Source organism: Sorex fumeus, unplaced genomic scaffold, assembly GCF_029834395.1.
Source record: "Sorex fumeus unplaced genomic scaffold, SorFum_2.1 ptg000001l, whole genome shotgun sequence".
Lineage (NCBI taxonomy): Eukaryota > Metazoa > Chordata > Mammalia > Eulipotyphla > Soricidae > Sorex > Sorex fumeus.
Genome location: NW_026606058.1, coordinates 4,812,779 through 4,837,743, shown reverse-complemented (window position 1 = coordinate 4,837,743; position 24,965 = coordinate 4,812,779). Strand labels below are relative to the sequence as shown.

At 45.0% G+C, this 24,965-nt stretch overlaps 1 protein-coding gene across 1 annotated transcript in view; it reads right to left on the bottom strand.

Moving 5' to 3' along the window:
* The window catches only part of LOC130024180 (leucine-rich repeat-containing protein 37A3-like), a 79,675-nt gene that overhangs the window by 5,885 nt on the left and 48,825 nt on the right, over window positions 1-24,965 (bottom strand). Inside the window, exons 17-20 of the mRNA XM_056114857.1 lie at window positions 19,217-19,288; window positions 18,136-18,210; window positions 13,032-13,150; window positions 118-1,868 (exon numbers count right to left, since the gene is read on the bottom strand). Coding sequence (XP_055970832.1) covers window positions 118-1,868; window positions 13,032-13,150; window positions 18,136-18,210; window positions 19,217-19,288 — 2,017 coding nt within the window. The remainder of the gene's footprint in view (window positions 1-117; window positions 1,869-13,031; window positions 13,151-18,135; window positions 18,211-19,216; window positions 19,289-24,965) is intronic.

The window sequence follows — 24,965 nt, the reverse complement described above, 5'->3', positions numbered from 1 at the left end:
TAGTAATTTTTAGTGATTTTTACGTCCCATAAATGAGTGCAATCATTCTATGTCTGTCCTTCTGGCTTATTTCACTCTGCATGAGACTCCGTTAAAAAAACAAAAGTCTGTCCTCACCTCACTTGCCTCCTGCTGTTTCTGATCACCCTGGCCTTCGGTATTCTCACTGATGTAGTTCTCAGCCTCCCACTGGTCCGTATCCCATTTTTCACTGGACACCTTTACGTCCTGCCGCTCACTAAGAAGCTTCATCAGGAGCCCGGTTTTGTGGACCACCTTGGCACACTCCAGTTGCACCCGGGGATCGGAGCAGTCCATTTTCAGAGTCCGAATTACTTGGGCAATGAACTTCCTCACATTACTGTTGGGGATAAGGGGCCGCAACTTCTGGATGAGCTGCATCTCAAGTTCGTCTCTGGGGTCGGGTTTCTGTGGGGGGGAGTCGATGTCGGTGGCCACCTTGTGATATTCCCACTGCATCTCGTTGGGCTGTCTGACAGCCGGCATGAGGCTGTCCTCCATCCCCTCTTCCTCCTCAGGGGCAGTGCTTTGGATACCGGCAGTTTTCTCTGGCGGCACGATGCTTCTGGCATCCCCCCCGTTTGGAGCACGCGTGCTCTCCGCGGTCTTCTTTTCCCGGCTGGAGCGCAATGAAAGGAATGGCTCCGTGACAGGTTTGTCCTGGTGTCTCCAGGACAGAGACCCCCCCCTCGGCGGGGAGTTGACGAGGCGCTTCACTGCACCGAAAGGAGGCCTCCTGGCCAGCACCGGCCTCTGCGGTGCTGCTTCTTTTGTCGCTGTGTTCACTCTGGCCTGGGGTATTCTGCGGCCCAGCTGAGAGTCAAGTTTACGAAACTGGTAGTTCTTCCCGGTGTGTGACATGGGGCTGGGAACCTTCATGTTCCGAACTCGAGCGCCCGCATCCTCTAAGACGCGTAGAGTTCTTTTCAGGTCTTTGGATGGGATTTCGTCCTCCAGTGGCACTTGGAAAGCAGCGGCGGCAGACGGGCTGCCCATGGAGTGCTGTTCCAGGGGCACGGAGGCCGGCGCCCTGTGCTCCTGGATGAAGGATGACTCCTCGTTGAAGGAGCTTTCCACCAATTTCCTGGGCCTCCCTGCCAAGATAAAGTCTTTCTGTCTTTCCGGGGCCAGCTGCCTGTGCCGTCTTTCTTGGGCAATGTTCCCCGCCATGGACCAAGCCTTCCCTCGCCTCTGGCTGAGGGGAGTGCCCTCTTCTTTGAAGTAACTCTTCTGCAGGCCCCCGGGATCCTTGAGCACGCTGCTCCCTTGCAGTGGTTGCGTCTCCCACTCCTGAACATTTCCTAAGTGTTTTTTCTTTGGTGGCCCGACAGTTTCCAATTTCTTTGGAAAAAAATGGCGTTTAAATTTGGGCCCGAAAAGACTGGAATGGACCTGCGTGGCAGTTTTCTCCTTCTTTCTAACTTTGTGGACTTTTTCTTGAATTTCTGTGTTGATTAGACTTTGGAGAACATGGATTTTTTTCACCTTATTGTAGATTTCACTGTTGGATTCGGGCTGTATAGAAATCCAAGCCGTGCTGGTTTTCGAAGGAGCCAGAGGATTTCCTCCATCTTGCACATCTTTAAAAAGAAACTTAATGAAGGATAACAATGTTGGTTCTGCATCTATGTCCCCAACCTGTAACAAAGACATTATGGAATCTAGTCTAGTAAGCATATCACGCTGATGACTATTGTCTAGCTGTTCATGATGGAAAAAGGACAGGCTGTTTCTCTCGGATGAGGCCTTCTCTGGTTCAATCGTCAGCTCGGTGCTGGTACTCTTCTTTCGGGCCTGTAAAGCCTTCATGAATTCCCCGTCCATATTACTGACGTATTGTTCTTCACCTGTCAAAAAGGAAGAGCTTGCTTTTGATCATGAAAGATAACTGGGGATAATTTTGGGAGCATCTACAGACATAAGTTCCAGGTAAGTAAACTAGTAATCAGTGAACAAGTGCCGTATGGTGTGTGGGGGGGTGGGGGGGGCACAGGAAACCCTAAATTTACACCTGTGATTGGCAAAAACAAAAGGAGAAACAAAGTGATCATCGCTATTTATTCAGAATAAATAGGGCATGGAGTTCAGTACATGTATTTAGGATTATTCAACTGGGGGGCAGAGTGACAGTAGAGCAGATAAAGGCCTCGTCTTGTAGGCAGCCAACCTGGGTCTTATCCCCAGCACCCCATACGCTCCCTCAAGCCTTACCAGTTCTGACCCCAGAACACAAAGTTAGGAGTAAACTTTGAGCACTTCTGAGGATGCTGCCAAACAAGCAAACACACAAACAATAATCATAAGATTATTCCACTGATCTCCAAGGACCAAGTACCCAGTCTTCAGGACAAATATTTGCTGCTCAGTTAGACTCTTTACAGATCAACTATGATTTTTCTTTTTTTTAATTTTTATTAGTCAAACACCATGAGGTACCGTTTTAGATTTACAAATTTTTGTGCTTGGGTTTCAGTTATACAATGATTGGGTACCCATCCCTCAACCAGTGCCCATTCTCCACCACCAATGATCCCAGTATACCTCCCAAGCCCCCTCCCCTCCTCCCATCCCACCCCGCCTCTGTGGCAGGGCATTCCGTTTGGTTCTCTCTCTCTCTTTTGGGGTGCTGTGGTTTGCAAAAGAGGAACTGAGTGGCAATCATGTTCGGTCTATAGTCTACTTTCAGCATGCATCTCCCATCCTGGGAGGATCCTCCCAACACTCTTGACTTGCTGCTCCCTTCTCTATCTGGGCTGCCTTTTCCCCTAGCATATGTGGCTGGCCTCCAAGCCATGGAGCAAACCTCCTGGTACTTATCTCAACTATTCTTGGGTGACGGTCTCCCATTTTGTTACTTTATATTTCACAGACGAATGCAATCTTTCTATGTCCCTCTTTCTGACTGATTTAACTTAGCATGATATTTTCGATGTAGTACCACTTATATGTAAATTTCATCACTTCATCTTTTCTAACAACTGCATAGTACTCCATTGTGTAGATGTACCAAAGTTTTTTTTTTTTTTTTCCCCTTTATTTTATTTTATTTTTTTAAAGTTGTAGATTTACAATTTTTTGTGCTTTGGTTTCAATTATACAATGATCAGATACCCATCCCTCCACCAGTGCCCATTTTCCACCACCATGGACAATATCCCTCCCACCCCCATCCCCCCATCCCCCCGTCTCTGTGGCAGGGCAATCCCCTGTGTTCTCTCTCTCCTTTTGGGTGTTGTGGTCTGCAAAAGAGGCATTGAGTGGCAAACATGTTCAGTCCATAGTCTACTTTCGACATGCATCTCCCCTCCTGGGAGGATCCTCCAAACATCCTTTATTTGGTGCTCCCTTCTCTATCTGAATAGCCCTTTCCTCTAGGATACCCGGCTGGCCTCTAAGTTATGGAGAAATCCTCCTGGTGCTGATCTCAGCTATTCTTGGATATTAATCTCATACTTTGTTACTTTATATCCCCCAGATGAATGCAATCTTTCTATGTCTATCCCTCTCTTTCTGACTCATTTCGCTTAGCATGATACTTTCCATATTGTACCACTTGTATGTAAATTTCATGACTTCATCTTTTCTAAGAGCTACATAGTACTCCATTGTGTAGATGTACCAAAGTTTCTTTAACCAGTCATCTGTTCTTGGGCATTCAGGTTTCTTCCAGTTTCTGGCTATTGTAAAGAGGGCTGCAATGAACAAACAAGTGCAGATGTCACTTCGACTATACATTTTTGCCTCTCTGGGATATATTCCCAGGAGTGGTATTGCTGGGTCAAATGGGAGCTCAATTTCTAATTTTTTGAGAATCGTCCATACTGTTTTCCAGAAGGGCTGAACCAGTGGACATTCCCACCAACAGTGAAGGAGTGTCCCTTTCTCGCCACATCCACGCCAGCATCGGTTGCTTTTGTTCTTTTTGATGTGGGCCAGTCTCTGAGGTGTGAGATGGTATCTCATTGTGGTTTTGATCTGCATCTCCCTGATGATTAATGATGTAGAGCATTTTCTCATGTGCTTTTTTGCCATTCGGATTTCTTCTTTGAGAAAGTTTCTGTTCATTTCATTGCCCCATTTTTGGATGGGGTTGGATGTTTTCTTCTTGTGGAGTTTAACCAGTATTTTGTATATCCTGGATATCAACCCCTTGTCAGATGTGTATTCGGTGAATATCCTTTCCCATTCTGTAGACTGTCTTTGTATTTTGGTCACTGTTTCTTTGGAGGTGCAGAAGCTTCTTAGCTTAAGATAGTCCCATTTATCTATCTCTGTTTTCACTTGCTCGGCCAGTGGCGTGGCATCTTTGAAGATACCATTAGCTTCAATGTCATGGAGGGTTTTGCCAACTTTATCTTCAATGTACCTTATGGTTTCTGGTCTGATGTTGAGGTCTTTAATCCATTTTGATCTTACTTTTGTACATGGTGTTAGGCAGAGTTCTGAGCCTATTTTTTTGCATGTAGCCGTCCAGTGATGCCAACACAATTTATTAAAGAGGCTTTCCTTACTCCACTTCACATTACTTGCACCTTTATCAAAGATTAGATGAGCATATGATTGAGGAGAGATGTCAGTGTATTCAACCCTGTTCCATTGGTCTGCAGTTCTGCCTTTGTTCCAGTACCATGCTGTTTTAATTATTACTGCTTTGTAGTATAGTTTGAAGTTCGGGAGGTTGATTCCTCCCATTTTCTTTTTCCCAAGAATTGCTTTAGCTATTCGTGGGGGCTTATTGTTCCATATAAATTTCAAGAGTGTTTGCTCCATTTCTTTGAAGAATGTCATGGGTACCCTTATAGGGATTGCATTGAATTTATACAATGCTTTCGGTAGTATTGCCATTTTGACAATGTTAAGTCTCCCGACCCATGAGCAGGGGATATCTTTCCATTTCCTCATGTCCTCTTTTATTTCCTGAAGTAGCGTTTTGTAGTTTTCTTTGTACAGGTCCTTTACTTCCTTAGTTAAGCTGATTCCTAGGTACTTGATTTTCTGGGGCACAATTGTAAATGGGATTGTTTTTTTCATGTTGCTTTCTTCTCTCTCACTGTTTGCGTATAGGAAAGCCATGGACTTTTGGGTATTGATTTTATAACCTGCAACTTTACTATACGAGTCTATTGTTTCTAAGAGTTTTTTGGTGGAAGTTATTGGGTTCTCTAAGTAGAGTATCATATCATCTGCGAATAGTGAGAGCTTGATTTCTTCCTTTCCTACCTGAATGCCCTTAATATCTTTTTCCTGCCGAATCGCTATTGCAAGTACTTCCAGTACTATATTGAACAGCAGTGGAGAGAGTGGGCATCCCTGTCTCGTCCCTGATCTTAGAGGGAAGGCTCTCAGTTTTTCCCCATTGAGGATGATGCTTGCTGTAGGCTTGTGGTAGATGGCTTTAATTATGTTGAGGAAGGTCCCCTCTATACCCATTTTGGCTAGGGTTTTCATCATAAAGGGGTGCTGGATCTTATCAAATGCTTTCTCTGCATCTACTGATATGATCATATGCTTTTTATCTTTTCTTTTGTTGATATGGTGGATTATGTTGATTGATTTCCGAATGTTGAACCATCCTTGCATCCCTGGGATGAATCCTACTTGGTCATGGTGTATGATCTTTTTGATGAGTAGTTGGATTCTATTTGCTAGTAGTTTGTTGAGGATCTTTGCATCTGTGTTCATCAGGGATATCGGCCTGTAATTCTCTTTCTTTGTGGTATCTCTGTCTGCTTTTGGTATCAGTGTGATATTTGCTTCGTAGAAACTGTTTGGAAGTGTTTTTGATATTTCAATTTCGTGGAAAAGCTTAAAGAGCATTGGGAGTAAGTCCTCTTTAAAGATTTGGAAGAATTCACTAGTGAATCCATCCGGGCCAGGACTTTTGTGCTTGGGGAGACTTTTTATTACCATTTCAATTTCCTTGATGGTGATAGGTCTGTTCATACCAAAGTTTTTTTAACCAGTCATCTGTTCTCGGGCACTCAGGTTTTTTCTAGATTTTGGCTACTGTGGGCTGGAGCAATAGCATAGTGGGTAGGGTGTTTGCCTTACATGCGGCCCACCAGGCTGACCTGGGTTCAATTCCTCTGCCCCTCTTGGAGAGCCTGGCAAGCTACTGAGAGTGTCTCGGCTGCACAGCAAAGCCTGGCAAGCTACCTGTGACGTATTCATATGCCAAACACAGTAACAACAAGTCTTACAAATTGAGACGTTACTGGGCCTGCTCGAGCAAACTGATGAACAATGGGAGGACAGCGTTACAGTGCTACAGTGCTTGGCTACTGTGAACAGTGCAGCAATGAACATAGAAGTGCAGATGTCATTTGGACTGTAATTTTTTGCCTCTCCGGGATATATTCCCAGGAGTGGTATTCCTGGTGAAATATTGATGTTTCTATTGATATGATCATATGGTTTTTATCTTTACTTTTGTTGATATGATGGATTATGTTGACTGACTTCCAAATGGTAAACCATCCTTGCATCCCCTAGATGAATGCCACTTGGTCGTGGTGTATGATCTTTTTGATGAGTTGTTGGATTCTATTTGTTAATATTTTGTTGAGGATTTTCACAACCATGTTCATCAGAGATATTAGCCTGGAATTTTCTTTGTTAGTGGTGTCCTTGTTTGCTTTTGGTATTGGGAAGATAAGTGCCTCATAGAAGCTGTTTGTGAGAGTTCCTGTTTTTTTCAATTTCATGGAAAAGCTTGAGGAGAACTGGCAAAAGGTCTTCTTTAAATGTTGGGAAGAATTCGCTAGTGAATCCATCTGGGCCTGCGCTTTTGTTTTTGGGAAGACTTTTGATTTCGGTTTCATTTCCTTGATATGAATGAGTCTATTCAGGCATTCCAAGTCTTCTTGGTTCAGTCTTGGGAGATTATAGGAATCCAGGAACGTATCCATTTCTCTAGGTTATCTTGTTTCATGGCATACAGACTCTCAAAGCAGTCTCTGATGATCTTTTGAATTGCATTGGTTTCTGTTGCGATGTCCCCTTTTTCATTTCTGATTTGGTTTATTAGGGCTCTCTCTCTCTCTTTCATTGTGAGTCTTGTTAGTGGCTTATCGATCTTGTTTATTTTCTCAAAGAACCAGCTCTTGATTTCACTGACCTTTCGGATTGTTTTTTGGGTTTCCATGTCTGATTTCTGCTCTAAGTTTTATTATTTCTTTCCTTCAGCGGGGCTCGAGTTCCTTTTTTTGGTTATTTTCTAAGATCTTGAGCTGTGAGGTCAGGTTATCTAAGAGGCCCTTTCTTCCTTCCTTAGGAATGCTTGCAAAGCTACAAATTTTCCTCTTAACACAGCTTTAGCTGCATTCCATAGGTTCCGATAGCTTGTGTCTTCATTCACATTTGTTTCCAAGTATTTTTTTATTTCGTCCTTGACTTCCTTCCAGATCCACTCGTTGTTCAACTTTGAGTTGTTTAATTTCCAGGTGTTTGATTTGTCTCTCTGTGTCTGTGTATGCTTCGCTCCTATCTTCAGCACATCGTGGTCTGAAAAGATTGTTGATACTATTTCTATCTTCCGGATTCTATTGAGGTCGGTTTTGTGACCTTACATGTGGCCTTTCTATTTTTGGACAGTGTTCCGTGTGCACTGGAAAAGAATGTGTATTCTTTCTTTTTGGGGTGTAAAGCCCTGTATAGGTCTATTAGCCCTCTCTCTACTATTTCTTCCTTCAAAGTCAATGTCTAGCATGCTGAGTTTTGTTCTTGTTGACCTATCCAGAGATGATAAGGCGATGTTGAATTCTCTGACTACTATTGTGTTGCTAGCAATGTCCTCCTTGAAATCTGTTAGCAGTTGTTTTAACTATTTAGCTGGTCCCTCATTAAGTGTGTATGAATTTAAGAGTGTGATTTCTTCCTGTTACACATATCCCTTGATAAACAGAAAATGACCTTTGCTGTTCCTTCTAGTCTTTTTCAACCTGAAATTTATGTTGTCGTATATTAGTGTGGCTACCCCAGACTTTTTGAGGGAGGTGTTTGCTTGCAAGATTGTTTTCCATCCTTTAACTTTGAGTCTGTGTTTGCTCTGACCATTCAGATTAGTTTCTTGTAGGCAGCAGAATGTTGGGTTCAGTTTCCGAATTCATTCTGCCACTGTGTCTCTTGATTGGTGCATTTAGACCATTGATGTTGAGAGAGATTATTGTTAGAGAGTTTTGTGCCATCTTTCTGTAGGGACTTGTTGTGCTTGTAGGGTGTTTTCTTGTCTTATAGAAGCCCTCTTAGTGGTTCTTTCAAGTTTGGCTTTGTCTATGAAGTTCCTGAGCTGTTGTTTATCCATGAAATAGTGTATGGTTCCTTCCGAGTTTGAATGAGAGTTTAGCTGGATAGAGTACTCTTGGTGAGGCGTTCATTTCATTGAGTTTTTTCACTATATCCCCCCATTGCCTTTGGGCTTGGAGGGTTTCCTCTGACAGGTCTGCTGTAAATGTACAGGGTGCTCCTATGTATGTGGCATCCTTCTTCAACCTTGCTGCTTGCAGGATCATTTCTCTATCCATATCATCCATCATTCTGACTCTGATGTGTCTTGGAGTCTTTTTATTAGGGTCTCTTTTACTTGGCACCCTTCGGGCTCCTTGGGTCCGGATGCCTGCATTCTCCAGCTCTGGGAACTTTTCGGCAATGATATGTTTAACTGTGGCTTTTTCATTGGGGTTGCCTCCCTGTCCTTCTGGTACTCTGATGATTCTTACTTGCTCCTCTTGGATTCATCCCCTAGGACTCTGATTCACCCCAGGGCTATTTTGAGGTCTTTTCCCATGGTCTGTTGTTGTCTGTAAGCTTTCTGGTGCTCATCTTCAAGCTTACTGATTCTGTCCTCAGCTGTAGCCATTCTACTGGTGAGGGCACTCACTGAGTTTTTTATTTCATCTATCAAATCCTTTATTCATGACATTTGTTTGCAGCTTTTCTATTTCTGCTCTCATTTCTTCCGGTATTTTGTTGGCTGCCTGTTCCACTGTTTCATTCAAGTCCTCTTTTAATTTCCTGGATGTCTGTTCCACTGTTTCTTTGAGTTCATTGAACATCTTCAACATTTTGATTCTGAATTCCTTATTGGAGAGACTGTATTTGTGAGTAGCCCCTGTTGGGGGCCTCTGGACCTTTTTCTTCATCTTCCCCTCGTGGCGTGGTGGGGATCTGTGCTGTTTCTTCATGTTGTGGTGGTAGTATGAAGGTGGGAACCACAGTTCACTATGAGTTTTCCCTCTTGGTTAATTTGGGGATTCTGGGTGAGCTCGGTCTAGTGGTCGCCTTTTTCCCCTTCAGGAGTTGTGGCTTCCTCTCATGTTCTCCTCTGTGGCCTCTGGTGGAGCTTCGGGGGATGTAGTCCTTTACATTGGACTTGTACACGTCTACGGGTATTGTGGTGCAACTGGGATGAGCTAGTGGATTATTGGCCTGATGTATTTGAGATTGCCGAGACATTCTCCCCCGAGTTACGTGACGGAGGTCAAGATATGAGTCCAAATTGCTAGGAAAGGGGAAAATAACTGCTGCCCTCAGAGTAGGCCATGCCCCCTATCCACGCCCCCTAGCTCAAAGGCCAGGCTCCCTGGCTCAGAGGCCACACCTACAGGACCAGGCTGACTGCTGGTTCGGCTGGGACTAGGGGAGCTAGAAACAGTAGTTGGGGGTTGGAAGGTGCTGTTTCTCTTTAACTCTTTGGTGTGCTAATCTTGTTACTGTCATAGGTTACTGTCACAGACAACGAAGAAATTCCTCCAGAAATCAGATCCTCTTCTGAATGCATCCATTCTCCACCTACCAACTAATCACGATCACAACCATCCTGTTGTTCATCGATTGCCTCGAGCAGGCCCCAGTAACGTCTCCTTCATCCTAGCCCTGAGATTTTTTAAAAGTGCCATATTAAAGGCTCTTTCAGGGTTAGGAGAATGAGCCCCATCATTGTTACTGGTATTGGGCATATTAGGTACACCACGGGGAGTTTGCCAGACTCTGCCCTGTGGGCAGGTTACATCTGGTAGCCTACCATTTTGTCCAAAGTTAGAATGAGATAATAAGGTGTATGTGGCTGCGCACTTCTGGGATCTAGGTTTTATAATCTCTGGGTCTTGGCTGCTGATGGGATTACACGGCGCCAGGGGGCCAGTTGGTGGGTGTGACCCCTGCCTACTGGAATATGGAGGATCTGGGTGGAGGATGCTCAGCCCCGATCGAGCAGGCTTGGAGATCTCAGCCCCGGGACCCGTATGCCTTTGTTCCTCTGCTGGTACCTTCATGCATGCGGAGAGCGGTCTCAGCATGGTGGTGGCTGGTTCTGGAGGTCTTTGGCTGCCAGAGCCCTGGTCGGGACGGGGAGGGAAACTCAACCCACTCCCCTCCAGGGGCCCTGGCGAGGACAGCCAGGCGCGGGGGCAGGAGACTCTGCGCTGTTCTCTTCCGGGATCTGGGTTTTATAGTCTCTGGGTCTTGGTCGCTGATGAGATTACACGGCGCCAGGGGGCCAGTTGGTGGGTGTGACCCCTGCCTACTGGAATATGGAGGATATGGGTGGAGGATGCTCAGCCCCTATCCGAGCAGACTTGGAGATCTCAGCCCTGGGACCCGCATGCCTTTGTTCCTCTGCCCGGTACCTTCATGCGTGCCAACTAATACTTTTACCAACTAATACTTTTATTTATTAGCCCTCAGTTTCATATTGTTGAATCTGGACAGATGTCTAAGTATAGGTTAATGGATTAGCCAGAGTATATGTCAATGTGCAATGTTGAGAAAATCTTTGTTTTGTTTTGTGTGGGGGCAACACTTGGTGATGCTCAGGGGTTACTCCTGGTTCACTGCTCACAAAAATCACTCCTGTTGGTGCTTGGGAAACTGTATAGTATGTCGGCAATGGAATTCAGGTCATTTGTGTGCAAGGCAAGTCCCCTACCCACTATACTATCTCCCTACCCGCTGTCCTATCTCTCTGGCCCCTGAAATAACATTGGAGATCCCAAAATTGGGGAAAACAACTCTTATTAGATGTGTATTTGCCTTCACTTACTTCCTAATACTTCCAGCTCTACCTAGGGAACCATACAAAGTTTCTGACTTCTTGAAGGTCAAGTGTAAAATTGTGCACTTGGGTTTCTTTTGGTGTGGGGGGCGGTGGGGTCAAACCCAGCAATGCTCAGGGGTTACTCCGGTCTCTGTGCTCAGGGATCACTCCTGGTAGTAATTTGGGATCATCTGAGATGCTAGGGATCCAACCCAGGTCTGCCATATGCAAGGCAAGTGCCCAATTGCTAGACTATCTTTCCAACCAAACTTTACTGAGAATTAAAAGTTCTTTTGGTGGTGGTGAAATTTAGAGGGGGAGTTAAGGGATGTGAGGAAGAAGCATGGACTTGCAGGGAGTCCCAGACTGGGAACACAAGATCTAGGCATTAGGCATATTTAACACTTTTTGTTTTTCTATTATTCACTTAAAAATGTTATTAGTATTTTTATTCTGAATTTAGATTATTTGGTTTAGTTATTCTTTGGGGCTGGAGCGATAGCACAGCAGGTAGGGCGTTTGCCTTGCACGCAGCCAACCTGGCCGACCTGAGTTGGATTCCTCCGCCCCTCTCGGAGAGCCAGGCAAGCTACCAAGAGTATTTCGCCCACACAGCAAAGCCTGGCAAGCTACCCGTGACATATTCGATATGCCAAACACAGTAACAAGTTTCACAATGTTACTGGGCCCGCTCGAGCAAATTGATGAACAGCTGCAGGACAGTGATCAGTGATCAGGTATTCTTTAAATAACATTATTATTATTATTATTATTATTACTTTTTAAGTAACATTATTAAAGTTGAAGTAACATGATTACAAAATACGAATGCTATTGGTTTCCATGTACAAAGTGAACTTTACCTGGACCACCGCCGAAGTGCCGAGACACCACAGTTCATACATCCCCTCTAATCTGACTCTTTCCCCGCCCCCCCAACAAATCCCCAGGTTTGATGTTCATCTTATGAAAGGTGAGTCGTAAATGTTGTTATGCCCATCTCTGAGAAGAGAGTAATAGATTTGTTAAAAATTGATTTTAAAAGTAACATTATCTTTGTGTAAGAAGCAAAGTGATGTGATATGCCCAATTGCTGATAGCGAAGCAGATTCATAATATCCCGGCATGAAAACACTTTTTTTGGTGGTATGTGTGTGTGTGTTGTGTGTGTGTGCGTTGTGTGTGCGCATGTGCTCGTGCATTCGCCATACAGCAGTGCCCAAGGGATACTCTCAGCAGTTCTTCGAAAATTATTTTATGGGGGATTGAACCCACACCTCCCACATGAAAAGCATGTGTTGCAACCTATTGATCTATTTTCCTGGGCCCCTAAAAGGACACTGCGGAAGTTATCAAGTAAACTTACTATGTGGAAATATATAAGGGCACCTGAGTGCTTTGTGGATTTGAAGGGTTAAAATTCAAAGTAGGTTTGGAGGTGGGGATGCTCTAAGAATCCATCATTAGAAGGACTGAGTGGCAGCCTATGCTTAGAAGACCAGAATTTCTCAGGCTCTAAGCAAAACGTGCATAAGATAGTATGACTTGTACTTGCCTATAAAATTATAAAAACACATGCAATAAGGTAGCTACACCAGTCCTATAAAGAAAAGGGCAACTGATATTTCTTGTGTATAAAATCTGTTTGCAAACTGCATTGTGTGGCTGAGTTCTCATCTGGAGGACCAACACCTTGCCCAGAGTGTGGCACTCAGTTGTGACCATGAATGATAGCTCCCTTTCCCACTTCCATCCCTTTCTTCCATTCCTCTTAAACCTTCAGGTCATTCATATACTGCGAAGGTAATGATGTGGCTGAGATTCTGACTTTTGCCAAGGGAAATAGCTCATGGAAATATAGGGAGTTGAACTCTGAATAAAAATAATGCACTCCATAATCAGCTTCAAATGTACCATCAGTGATTAAAATAAAAATGAAACATAAATTAAAAACCTATCAGCAGGCAATCCAACTCACCGCAGGGTGTACTACTGGTAAGACATTCACTGTCACAACGTAGTTTGACTGTCTTGTAGACAACGTCAATATTATTTTTAAATTGGCAGAGGCAGCAGGTTAGATGGTTAGGTAAGATCCTATGAATGGAAACACAGAGAATTAAGTGCAGAGTCAAGAGGTTACTTTAAATAGGTAGAAGAGGCAGTCAAGGCCACTGAGCAGCTATTGAAAAAGTTCCTGAGAAACATGGATGAGGTGTTGCTCAAACTCTGAGGTGGTGGGAACCCAACTGGGAGGTGATGCATGCAAAGCGTGTACTATTGCTCCAGCCCTCAGAAAACTGAGTTTTGTTTTTTGGTCATATCTGGTGGTGCTCAGGGGTTGCTCTGGGCTCTTGGCTCAGGGATCATTCCTAGCAGGCTCGGGAAACCATAGGCAGTGCGAGAGGCTGAATGTGGGTTAGCCACATGCAAATCAAATACCTAACTCACTATCCTATCTCTCCAGCTCCCAGATAACAATAAAAAAACATCAGTTACAACCTGGGGTGTTATTTCTCTATGGAGTTATCAGTCGGGGGCGCAGAGATAAGCAACATTCATGGAATGAGGTAGCGTGGAGGGCCAAGAGTTCTCTCAGACAAATGGCATTAATCAAACCCAGCAACCTTCTTTTATTGTAATACAGTACACTAGGGGATGCATCACCAAATCCATGTGGACAAAAGGCTATTGATCTTGCTCTGTCGATGATTAACCTCCCATCCCCATGTTTCAATCATCTACATTTCCGTCTAGACAGGATGTCCCCTCTAACTTTGCCTAAACAAAGCATAGCATAATCAATCAGTGTCAAGAAGAAGCTGCATCATGACATGCTGACCCCTGCCCAGTTCAATCAGAGTTCCAAGCTGCTTCCAGCATGACACTGAAAGCAAGGCAGTGTCTGTAGGAACTTCCTCATGACTCTGGTCGGGCTCCAACATCTCCCCCTTTTTGTTTTGCAGCCAGCTTAGCCTTCATGACGACATGTACAGCGTGTTGTTGTTGGGCTATTCTGTTTTGTTTTCTGAATTTTTGGCAGGCTATGTAAAAAAGAAACAACAGAACAATAAGTACAAACATACTAATAAACCCATCACAAGGGCTAGAATATAATCCTTAGGATTTAGTTGAGTGATCCCATCCAACAATCCACCCCCAATGGTATCAGGTCCCCAGACTTGCAAGTGGGCCTGAAATACACAGTGAATGTTAGTTTGCAACTCTATGATTTTGTCGGTCATATTTTTTATGGTTTAACAAATGCTTTTTAACCTTTTCCCATGGAGATTTAGACTCATAATAAGGTACAGGAGTTATACAAATGCAGAAGTATTCCAATCACATTTTAGAGTGCGTTGTCTTCTTAAACTCGGTAGCTGGTCACCGAGTAGGGTAACAGTTCGTGTAACATCGGACGATTCCTCTTGTAATCCTGCATCAACTTGTCACTGGGTTGTCCACAGTCTCTGAAAGTCCTGATGCCCTTTCTTTCTTTCTTTCTTTCTTTCTTTCTTTCTTTCTTTCTTTATTCTTCTTTTTGCTTTTCGGGTCACACCTGGAGATGCACAGGGGTTACTCCTGGCTCTGCACTCAGAAATTACTCCTGGCAGTGCCCAGGGGAATATATGGGATGCTGGGAATCAAACCAGGGTCAGCCACATGCAAGGCAAATGCCCTACCTGCTGTGCTATCGCTCCAGCCCCCTCGTGCCGTTTCTTAACAAACTCAGCAGTCTGAGATCCTTGCCTCAATGCAATACAAGCCGTTGATGCTGTAGCAGTGATGGCAACGAGTCCCATGATAACAGCAATTACGAGGCCTACAAACCTCTTTGTGTGTGGTGCCAGGTGAGTGACCAGCCGGTGAAGAATGTTGGTAGCTGGACTGTCTTCCCACAAGCGGTTAAGCCACACAGGCATCTAGACCCCCATGCAAGCTCTAAGAAGATAGATGCTTTCTTCTGCTGTGAGACTCACAGAGTTAAGAATACAAGTGAACATAGAGCAGTCACTGCAAGATATTACCTCTGCTACTTTATCCCAGCTAATTCTCCCTTTCAGCATGGCATATGGCAGTGGGACACAAGCCTGTATATAGCGGGTAAGATTTCTATCAAAATGTAAAGTACGTTTTGTTCCAACATTGTTATGTTGGATAAAACTGTCCGGGCTGTCATGTATCCAAAGGAATTCCCTATTTTCCATAGATGATTTTGTTTCTTATGCCCAGGAAGGAAGGGTGTAGGAGGCGGAAAGCTACCTCCGCACCCCATTATGCCAATATTCACTGTATCACTGTCATCCCCTTGTTCATCGATTTACTCAAGTGGGCACCAGGAACGTCTCCATTCGTCCCAGCCCTGAGATTTTAGCAGCCTCTCCTTACTCATCTTTCCCAACATATTGGAGGCTCTTTCTGGGTCAGGGGAATGAGATCCTTTATTGCTACACTTTTGGCATATCGAATATGTCATGGCTTGCTTGCCAGGCTCTGATGTACAGGTGGACTCTTGGTAGCTTGCTGTGCTCTCCAAGAGGTATCTATCTTATCTATCTATCTATCTATCTATCTAGATAGGTAAGTTGTTGCTTTCTGTCTGAACCCCATCAAATCTGGTGTGGCAATTATGGAGAATGGGTAGGAAGTGTCTTGTGATATGTCGCAGCCGTGTGGTCCAGGAATATGTTCACTCATGTGAGGCTCGGCCCAAGCAAGTAGGGAGTGGCCTGGAGCGTGGCTGCGGTTGGGTTGTGGAGGTCAGTTGCTGGGGCTGGGTCCCTTGGGGCGGGGAGGGCTCCCACTCGTCCCCCTCTGGGGCATCCTGCGTGAAAAAAGCCTGGTGCAGAGTCTGGTGTCATGGTTATGGGGTCCTCATTTTATGCTCCCTTCTGGAGGGTGGCCGATGAGAAGATTATCTGGCACAAGCAGGGTGTGGCTTATCGGTGTGAGCCGTGGGTCACCGGAGACTGGAGGAAGCAGGCAGAGGATCTCTGCTCCTGGCTACCGTTTAAGCCCGGAGTCCAAGGTCATAAAGTTCTGCATTACCTGGGTTCCGTAGGACTTCACTCATCCGTGAGCTTCAGCCCGAGCATATGGAAAGTGGCCTGAGCATGGCAGCAGTTGGGTAGTGGAGGTCACTGCTGGGGCTGGGTCCCTTGGGGCACCCCAAGTGAAAACAGCCTGGCACGGAGTCCAGTGGCATGGTTATGGGGGCCTCATTTTATGCTTCCTTCTGGAGGAACAGCTATGAGTTCTGGAGGGTGGCTGATGACGAGGTTATCTGGCGCTGGCAGGGTGTGGCTTATGGCTTATGCTAATATTAGAGTTAATTATAATTTGGGACACTTCAGAGCCTTGTATTGCTCCCCAATTCAGAACATTCTTTAGTTCCTTTTGCCCAGGCTGAGCCTACTGGACTCCAATCAATATTTTTTCCATAAGAGGAATCAATATAGATTCTAGCTTTTTCTCCTCTACATCGTTTCCAATATATCCAGTTTTCTAATTCAATAACTTTAGGGAGTTCACATAGGAGGCAGAGATGGTAGAGTATCATAACTTTCACTTCCAGTATCCAGAAACCCATTTGCTGCGAGCAATAACAATGGTTTTTTTTTTTTGCATTTTGGGTCACACCTGGCAATGCTCAGGGGTTACTCCTGGCTCATGCACTCAGGAATTGCTCCTGGCGGTGCTCAGGGGACCATATGGGGTGCTGGGAATCGAACCTGTGTTGGCCATGTTGGCTGCGTGCAAGGCAAACGCCCTACCCGCTGTGCTATTGCTCCAGCCCCAATGTTTTTTTTTTTTAAGCAATGGTTTTTTATTGCTTCAGTAGATTCAGTAGAATTGTGATATTCAGCCATTCAGTATTGCGTGTGTGTTTTTAAGCAATGACTCCCGTTGCTAGTGCAGATAGGCATCCCTTCCACCCTGATAACATATTCAGGAAAATTTGTGCCTTCTTCTTTGGGTTTGATTAGGTCTCTACCATCAGCCTGGCACCAAGTCTGGTGGCACGGCTATGGGGTCCTCATGTTATGTTCCCTTCTGGGAGAAGTAGCCCTGTGATCTGGATGCTGGCTGATGACGAGATTATCTAGCGCTGGCAGGAGGTGGCTTCTGGGAGTGACCCCTGTGTCACTGAAGACTGGGGGAAACAGGCAGAGGATCTCTGCTTCCGGGTCCTGTTGAGCCCAGAATCCAAGCTCACAAAGTTCCACATTACCTGGGTTCCTTGGGACTTCACTCATGCGTGAGACTCAGCCCGAGTGAGAGGGGAGTGGCCAGGAGCATGGTGGTGGTTGGGTTGTGGAGGTCGACTGCCGGGCTGGGTCCCACAGGAGTGGGGGGGGGGGGGGAATGAGAGAGACAGGCCCATCCCCTATCCCTGGAGGCCTGGAGTTTGCTGTCACTGAAACTGCATACCTGCACTTCTCATTGGGTTCTGGATGTTGGTGGCCCCTGGGATTTTTAGGGGGCAGGTGGGACCCTGGAGGTCATGCCCACAAACTGCCTCTGGCTGCTTCTTAAGCTCCTTAATGGTCATGATCCAGAGATACACAAAAGAATTTCTGAACTGAGCAGCTCTCTGCCTTCTCCCCATCCTAATTATCTAAAACTTTAGAATTCCAGGAACACACAGCCACTTTTGTGGCCGAACGGCATTGTACTATTCATAACAAGCAATACAAACGAGAGTATGAGGGAAATTGTCTGCCATAGAGGCAGGGGGAGGGGTGGGATGGGGGCGGGTATACTGGGGACATTGGTGGTGGAAGATGTGCACTGGTGGAGGGTTGGGTGTCCTATCATTGTATGACTGAAACTCAAACAGGGAAGCTTTGTAACTGTATCTCACGGATTCAATGATTTTAAAAAATAAATAAATAAAATTACCATTCTGAAAATAAAGTAATGTGGAGTTCATGCCAAATTCAATTAGCTTAATCAATGGCTGAATAAATACCAGTACCCCTACAAAAAGAGGGAGAGAGAGAGACTGAGAGAGAGAGAGAGAAAGAAATAAACAAGCCTTAAAAAAATTAAGTGAATTAAATGTCAGAAAATCAACTTACAGTTTTTCTAGCTTAAGATTCATCATGAGGATGTTTTGAACTGCTGCAAGTGTCACTTGTGTTGCTCCCATGTCTCTGAGGGAGAAAGCACAAGCATGATGTGAATCCAAATACAGAAGCTCTAGAGTTAAATAGATGAGATAAATGAAGTGATAACTTTGATTCTGGCTTTGCTGTAAATCCAGGTCAACTGTTTGCTGTAGACTATAATTCCAGAGAGCTCTTGCTGATAAAAGACTTTTCTATCATCAAATTAATGACACTTTGGAGAATAAAAAAATTTCCTTCCTTCCTTCCTTCCTTCCTTCCTTCCTTCCTTCCTTCCTTCCTTCCTTCTTTCCTCCCTCCCTCCCTCCTTCCTTCCTTTTCTCCCTCTCTCTCCCCTTCCTTCCCTCCTTCCTTCTCTTCTTCCCTGATTCCCTTCTTCCTTCCTTCCTTCCTTCCTTCCTTCCTTCCTTCCTTCCTTCCTTCCCTCCCTCCCTCCCTCCCTCCCTGCTTCCTTCCTTCCTTTCTTCCTTCCTTTCTTGTCCGACTTCTCATTCTAAATTGTATCTACTCCTTTCAATGATTCTTTTTCATGTGAGCTGCGGGTGGCCTTGGATTTTGGCCACATCTGATAGTACATGGGGGATATGTTGGGCACTGTACTTGTGGGTTACTCTGAGTAGAGATCTGGGGAACACATAAGGGGCCAGAGGTCGAATCCAGGCCTCCAAGCAAGCAGTGCATGGGCTCCAACCACTCACCTATCTGGTCCTCTTTTCTTTACTTTCTTTTTTCAATAATGTGTCCATTATTACTTGTTACTTTCTGAATAAATAATACTTCTACACGTATCTGTATGTTTCTTATCTATATGTACTCAACATAGCTCTTTTCCTCTGTTGGCTGTTGCCCATGTCATTCTTTCTTAATCTTTTCCTTTGAGAATAACTGTCATTTCAATAATCCAGTGTTAAAATTAAAATTATAACTTTTAAATTCAATGCAAAACACTTTATCTTTGACAGAAGTGGAGAAAAATAAAGACAGCAAATCATAGCAGAAACCATATAAGCTACAAACTTATTACAATACTTACAGATATTTTAATGCTGGCAATTTAAAAAGATAGGAATCTTCAATAGCTGTTAGGGGATTATGGCTGAGAATTCTAAAAAAGAATTAAAATTATATGCATAATCAGTATGTAGCATTAAAATTTATATTTAATTTATTGGCATGAAAAGGTAAAGGTAAAGGTAAAGGCCCTCCCGTTGATCATCGATTTGCTCGAGCGGGCCCAGTAACGTCTCCATTGGAGACTTTGTTGTTACTGTGTCTGGCACATCAAATACGTCACGGGGAGCTTGCCAGGCTCTGCCGTGCAGGCGAGATACTCTCGGTAGCTTGCCGGGCTCTCCAAGAGGGGCGGAGGAATCGAACTCGGGTCGGCCATGTTGGCCGCTTATAATCACGCTTAGAATCCATAAAGCATTCTTTTTTTTTCTTTTTGGGTCACACCTGGCGATGCACAGGGGTTACTCGTGGCTCATGCGCTTAGGAATTACCCCTGCTGGTGTTCGGGGGGAACATATGGAATGCTGGGAATTTAACCCGTGTCAGCCGCGTGCAAGGCAAACACCCTACCCGCTGTGGTATTGCCCCAGCCCCAAGAATTCTCCCTTTGAGAAACACCCAAGTCTCTAGATGACAAAGTGAAGGGGAACCGGGGGGGGGGGGAGAGAAAATAAATGTAGAGCAAAGAAAAAATATGCTGACAAATTTTTCCAAGTTGAAAACTCTAGGAATAGGGGCCAAATAGAACAGCAAGTGGGGCACTTGCCTTGCATGCAGCCCACTTGTGTTTCATTCCTGGAACCTTACACAGACCCTGGAACACACCAGGAGTGATCCCTGAACACAGCGTCAGGAGTAAGCGCTGGGCACCACTGGGCATGTCTCCCCATCAACCCCAAAGAAGAAATAAAACCCTAGGAGTGATGATGTCTGCAGAAGTCCTTGCTCTGCAGCAAATATTATTTCTAATGGATGCCTCTACAATTCAAAATGTTTCTTACACCCTGAGAAATTCAAACTACTTCATGACAACACACCCAGCTAAAGATTAAAATAGGGTCAATCCTTGGTTTTGGACAAAGAAGACATGGTCAATGGAAGAGGAGCTGTTAGAAGCTCTCTTCTTACCAGTCATTCCCACAGAGATCTTTGTGCCCTGACCTTTGTCACGCTGTATGTGATCACGGACTCACCTGTCAGTCTCCTGGACTTTCAGCTTCTTGAATGCCAGGGTCACCTGACTGTCACTGGTCTGACAATATCGGGTATTTACTAGACACTTCAGAAATAACATTATGGATATATTGGTCAAATGAACCAGTTCCTGCCCTCCCTCCCTCAGTTCCTCTCTCTTTTCTTTCTTTCTTTGGTTTGTGGGTCACACCCAGGAATGCTCAGGGATTACTCCTGGTGGTGCTTAGGGGACCATATGGAATGCCAGGCATCGAACCTTGGTCAGCCGCCTGCAAAGCACGCACCTTTCCTGCTATATTATCACTCCAGTACCAGAAGCAGTTCATTTTTGACAAAAGATTTTGTTCCAAGATGCTAGAATGAATTTTCTTCTTTTAAAAACATGCAAACTCTTTAAAACAAGCAAAGAAATACACAGGAGGGGAAAAAAACAGAAAGAAATTTTCAGTAAACTCTATTCAAGAAACACTGGCATACCCTTGCAGGATAGATAGATAGATATAGATATACATAGATATATATCCGCCACGCTCCGGGCTCCTTTCCAGATGCTCAGGCCAAGCCTCACGCATGAGTGTAGCCCCACAGAACCAGGTGAGGTGGGACTTTGTGACCTTGGACTCCAGACTCAATGGGGCCCGGAAACAGAGATCCTCTGCCTGCTTCCCCCAATCTCTGGAGACCCAGGGATCATGCCCATAATATCCACCCTGCAGGTGCCAGATAAATACCTCATCTGCTGACCTCCACTACGCAGCTGCCCCCATACTGCAGGCCGCTTTCTGGACAGTGTGGCCACAAAGCGCCATGCAACACAGCATAAGACACTTAATACCCATTTTCCAAAATTACCGCACCACTTTTTATGGGGTTCAAATATGGTGTAAACTATGGGAATGCCTGTAACGGTGATTAGAGGCCTCCCTAAAAGCCTCCATCCCTCTCAGAGAGCCTGGCAAGCTACAGAGAGTATCCCGCCCACACGGCAGAGCCTGGCAAGCTCCTGCCGACCTCACACATGAGTGTAGCCTCACAGAAGCAGGTGAGGTGGGACTTTGTGACCTTGGACTCCAGGCACGTACCCGTGGCATATTTGATATGCCAAAAACAGTAAAAACAATGGGCCTCATTGCCCTGACCTGAAAGAGCCCCCAATACGGCAGTGTTAATAAGGATAAACAAAGAGAGGCTGATAAAATCTCAGGGCCGAACTAGGCTGCCAAAACGAAGGACTAAAATGACTTTACTTTCAACGAACGTACGCTAGCATCCGAAGCACCCATCAAGGACCTGATGGTGCAATCGCAGATTAAGTATGACATCATTAGTCTGACCGAGATGAGAAGGCATCGATCACATCATGCCATTTACAACACTGGAGAAGAACTGTTCCTTGGAACATGTGACAATAGAGGCATCGGTGGTGTTGGTGTCCTGGTCAACATGAACTTGGCCATGAGCATTGATTCATATGAATGCCTAACAACCCAAATCAGACGATTACGCTTGAATAGATGTGGCTCACTGCTGGCAGTTTCCATCTTTGTTGTCTATACACCAATATCCAACTACGATGAAGAAGGTATTGAGAAGTTCTACATGGAGCTGAAGAAGTTCTATAAAGAAGACCACACCTCCTACAAGATCACTGTAGGTTATTTTAATGCCAAGATAGGACTGAGGAGGTTGCCCGAAGAACTCCACATTGGGACCAATGGCCTAGAATGGAACGAACAGGGTGAGAGACGATCTGAGTTCACCTTGTTGACCAAGACCATACATGGTAACTCACAGTTCCAGAAGGCCAAATCTAAACATTGGACATGGGAGTCCCCTGGGGGACAGTTCCACAGTGAAATTGACCACATCATTTTCAATGGACCGTTTTGCCTGACTGATGATGCTGTTGTCCCAAAATTCCAAAACGGATAGGACAACCATCTCCTTCATGCAAAATTCTACTTCACAGAGCAGGGAGAAAAGACTGCAAAGTTTAAGAAGAGAACTTCCAGAATGACCACCAAATGGGAGCTCTTTGGCACTACTGAGGCAACGTAGGAAGATGCCGTCGCTGACATCAACGAGGAATCCAATTGACTGGTTCAGCACCTCCATGACTGCTCACGGAATGCCAAGAGTGGGAAAGTCACAAACAGATGCCTGTCTTAGGAAACTCTCGAGCTCATTTGCCAACGTGGTTTGCAGCAAGCCTCTGGCAATCACAAGCTAATGTCCGAGCTCGCAAAGCTGTGCAGAAAAGCGATAAAGGAAGACCTCAAAGAGAGAAGAGCAATAGTGTTGGCTGATGCGGCAGAAGCTGGGAAAAATATTCGCAACACCTGCCTGTCCTTCGCCAACTATAAGTAAGACCAAGATGACTGCCCTCCGATGTCCTGTTTGATCTATCACATCTTCCAGAAGGGAAATGGAGAAGATTGTTCACGACTTCTACTTGGATCTCTTCGGTAGCCATGTCCAAGTGCCCACATACAAATTCCGCAGGATGGATATGTCGTTCCCAACGTCCTCCTTTCCGAAATCCGACACGCCATTTCGTTGGTAAGAAGTGTACACCACCTGGCCCAGACAAGGTCAGACCCAAACACCTGAAGAATCTGACACCAGTACTGGTCAATACACTGGCTTGGCTCTTCACACTCTACCTATCTGAATGCAAGGTTCCTTCCCAATGGAAAACCAGCAGGACCATTCTGTTGTACAAGAAGGGAGACATCCAGGACATTGGCAACTATCGCCTGATCTGCCTGTTGTCCATCATCTACAAGCTGTCATCCTGAATAGGACTGGCAGAACACTAGAAGATGGACAACCATGCGTGCAAGCCGAGTTCCGAAAGAGATTCAGCGTGATCGACTATATCCACTACGCTCACTGAGATTTCGCAAGAGTTCAAGATGCCAAAGATGCCACTCTGCCTAACGTTCATCGATTTAAAAAAGGTCTTTTATTCGGTTGAGACTGACGTGGTCATCGAAGCCCTAGCCCAACAGAGCAGTCAAACTCAGTACATCAGGATCCTCTGTGGCTGTATTATGGATTCACCACTAGGACCTCACCATTCTACAAGAAAGTGATCATCGATGTTAAGAGAGGGGTTTGGCAGAGCGATACCATTTCACTGAAACTCTTCAGTGCCACCCTCAAGAACGTCATGTGATGACTGGAATGGGAAGGAATGGGAGTAAAGATATACAGTCAGCAACTACACCACCTCTGCTTCGCTGATGACATCGTTCTAATAACAGCAAACATTAACCAAGCATCACAACTGCTGGACGACTTTGACCGTGAGCATGAAAAGGTCAGACTGCAGCTGAACCTCACAATGCCTGGGAGGCTGGAGAGATAGCACAGCGGGTAGGGCACTTGCCTTGCACGCGGCTGACCCGGGTTTGATTCCCAGCATCCCATATGGTCCCCTGAGCACTGCCAGGAGTAACTACTCCTGAGTGCAGAGCCAGGAGTAACCCCTGTGCATTGCCAGGTGTGACCCAAAAAGCAAAAAAAAAAAAAAAAGAAAAGAAAAATAACGACTGCCCGCCCAATATGGGCATTCCTTAAAAAACTAGAAATTGAGCTTCCATATGACCCCAAAATACCACTTCTGGAAATATATTCCAAGGGTACAATAAAGCACAGTAGAAATGACATCTGCACCTATATGTTCATTGCAGCATTGTTCACAATAGCCAGAATCTGGAAACAACCTATGTGCCCGAGAATAGATGACTGGTTAAAGAAACTTTGGTACACCTGCACAATGTAATACTATGCAGCTGTTAGGAAAGATGAAGTCATAAAATTTGCTTGTAAGTGGAAGGTCATGGAGAGTATCATGCTAAGTGAAATGAGTCAGAAAGAGAGGGACAGACATAGAATGGCTGCACTCATTTGTGGAATATAAAATGAGACTGACACCCAAGGACAGTAGAGACAAGGGCCAGAAAGATTGCTTCATAGTTGGTAGCCTATGTCATGAGCTGGGGGAAAAGGCAGCTGGAATAGAGAAGGGATCACTAAGTCAATGATGGTTGGAGGAATCGTTCGTGATAGGAGATGTGTACTGAAAGTACACAAAAAATCAAACGTGATGGTCTCTCAGTATCTATATTGCAAGTCATAATGCCCCAAAGTAGAGAAAGAGTATGGGGAAAATTGTCTGCTATAGAGGCAGGGGGAGGGTTGGGATTGTGGAAGGGGGAGATACTGGGGACATTGATGGTAGAAAGTGTGCACTGGTGGAGGGATGGGTGTTCGATCATTGTATGACTGAAACTCAAAGATGAAAGCTTTGTAACTGTAGATCACGGTGATTCAATTCAAAAAACAACTCTCAATAACTTTGTAAATTGTGGTTCTTTAAATATTTTTTTAAAAAGAGATGTGCACACAGTGAACTTCATATCTGTCCCCCAACCACGCAGGTTACCTGAACAAATATGGATACTTAGTTTGGGATAGACCTCACTGTCCTCTTGCTAGGGACCACAGAATCTCTAGTGGCTTCCAGCCCAGGCCACTGTGGCTGAGCAGATGGCTCTCTGCATGTGCGCATG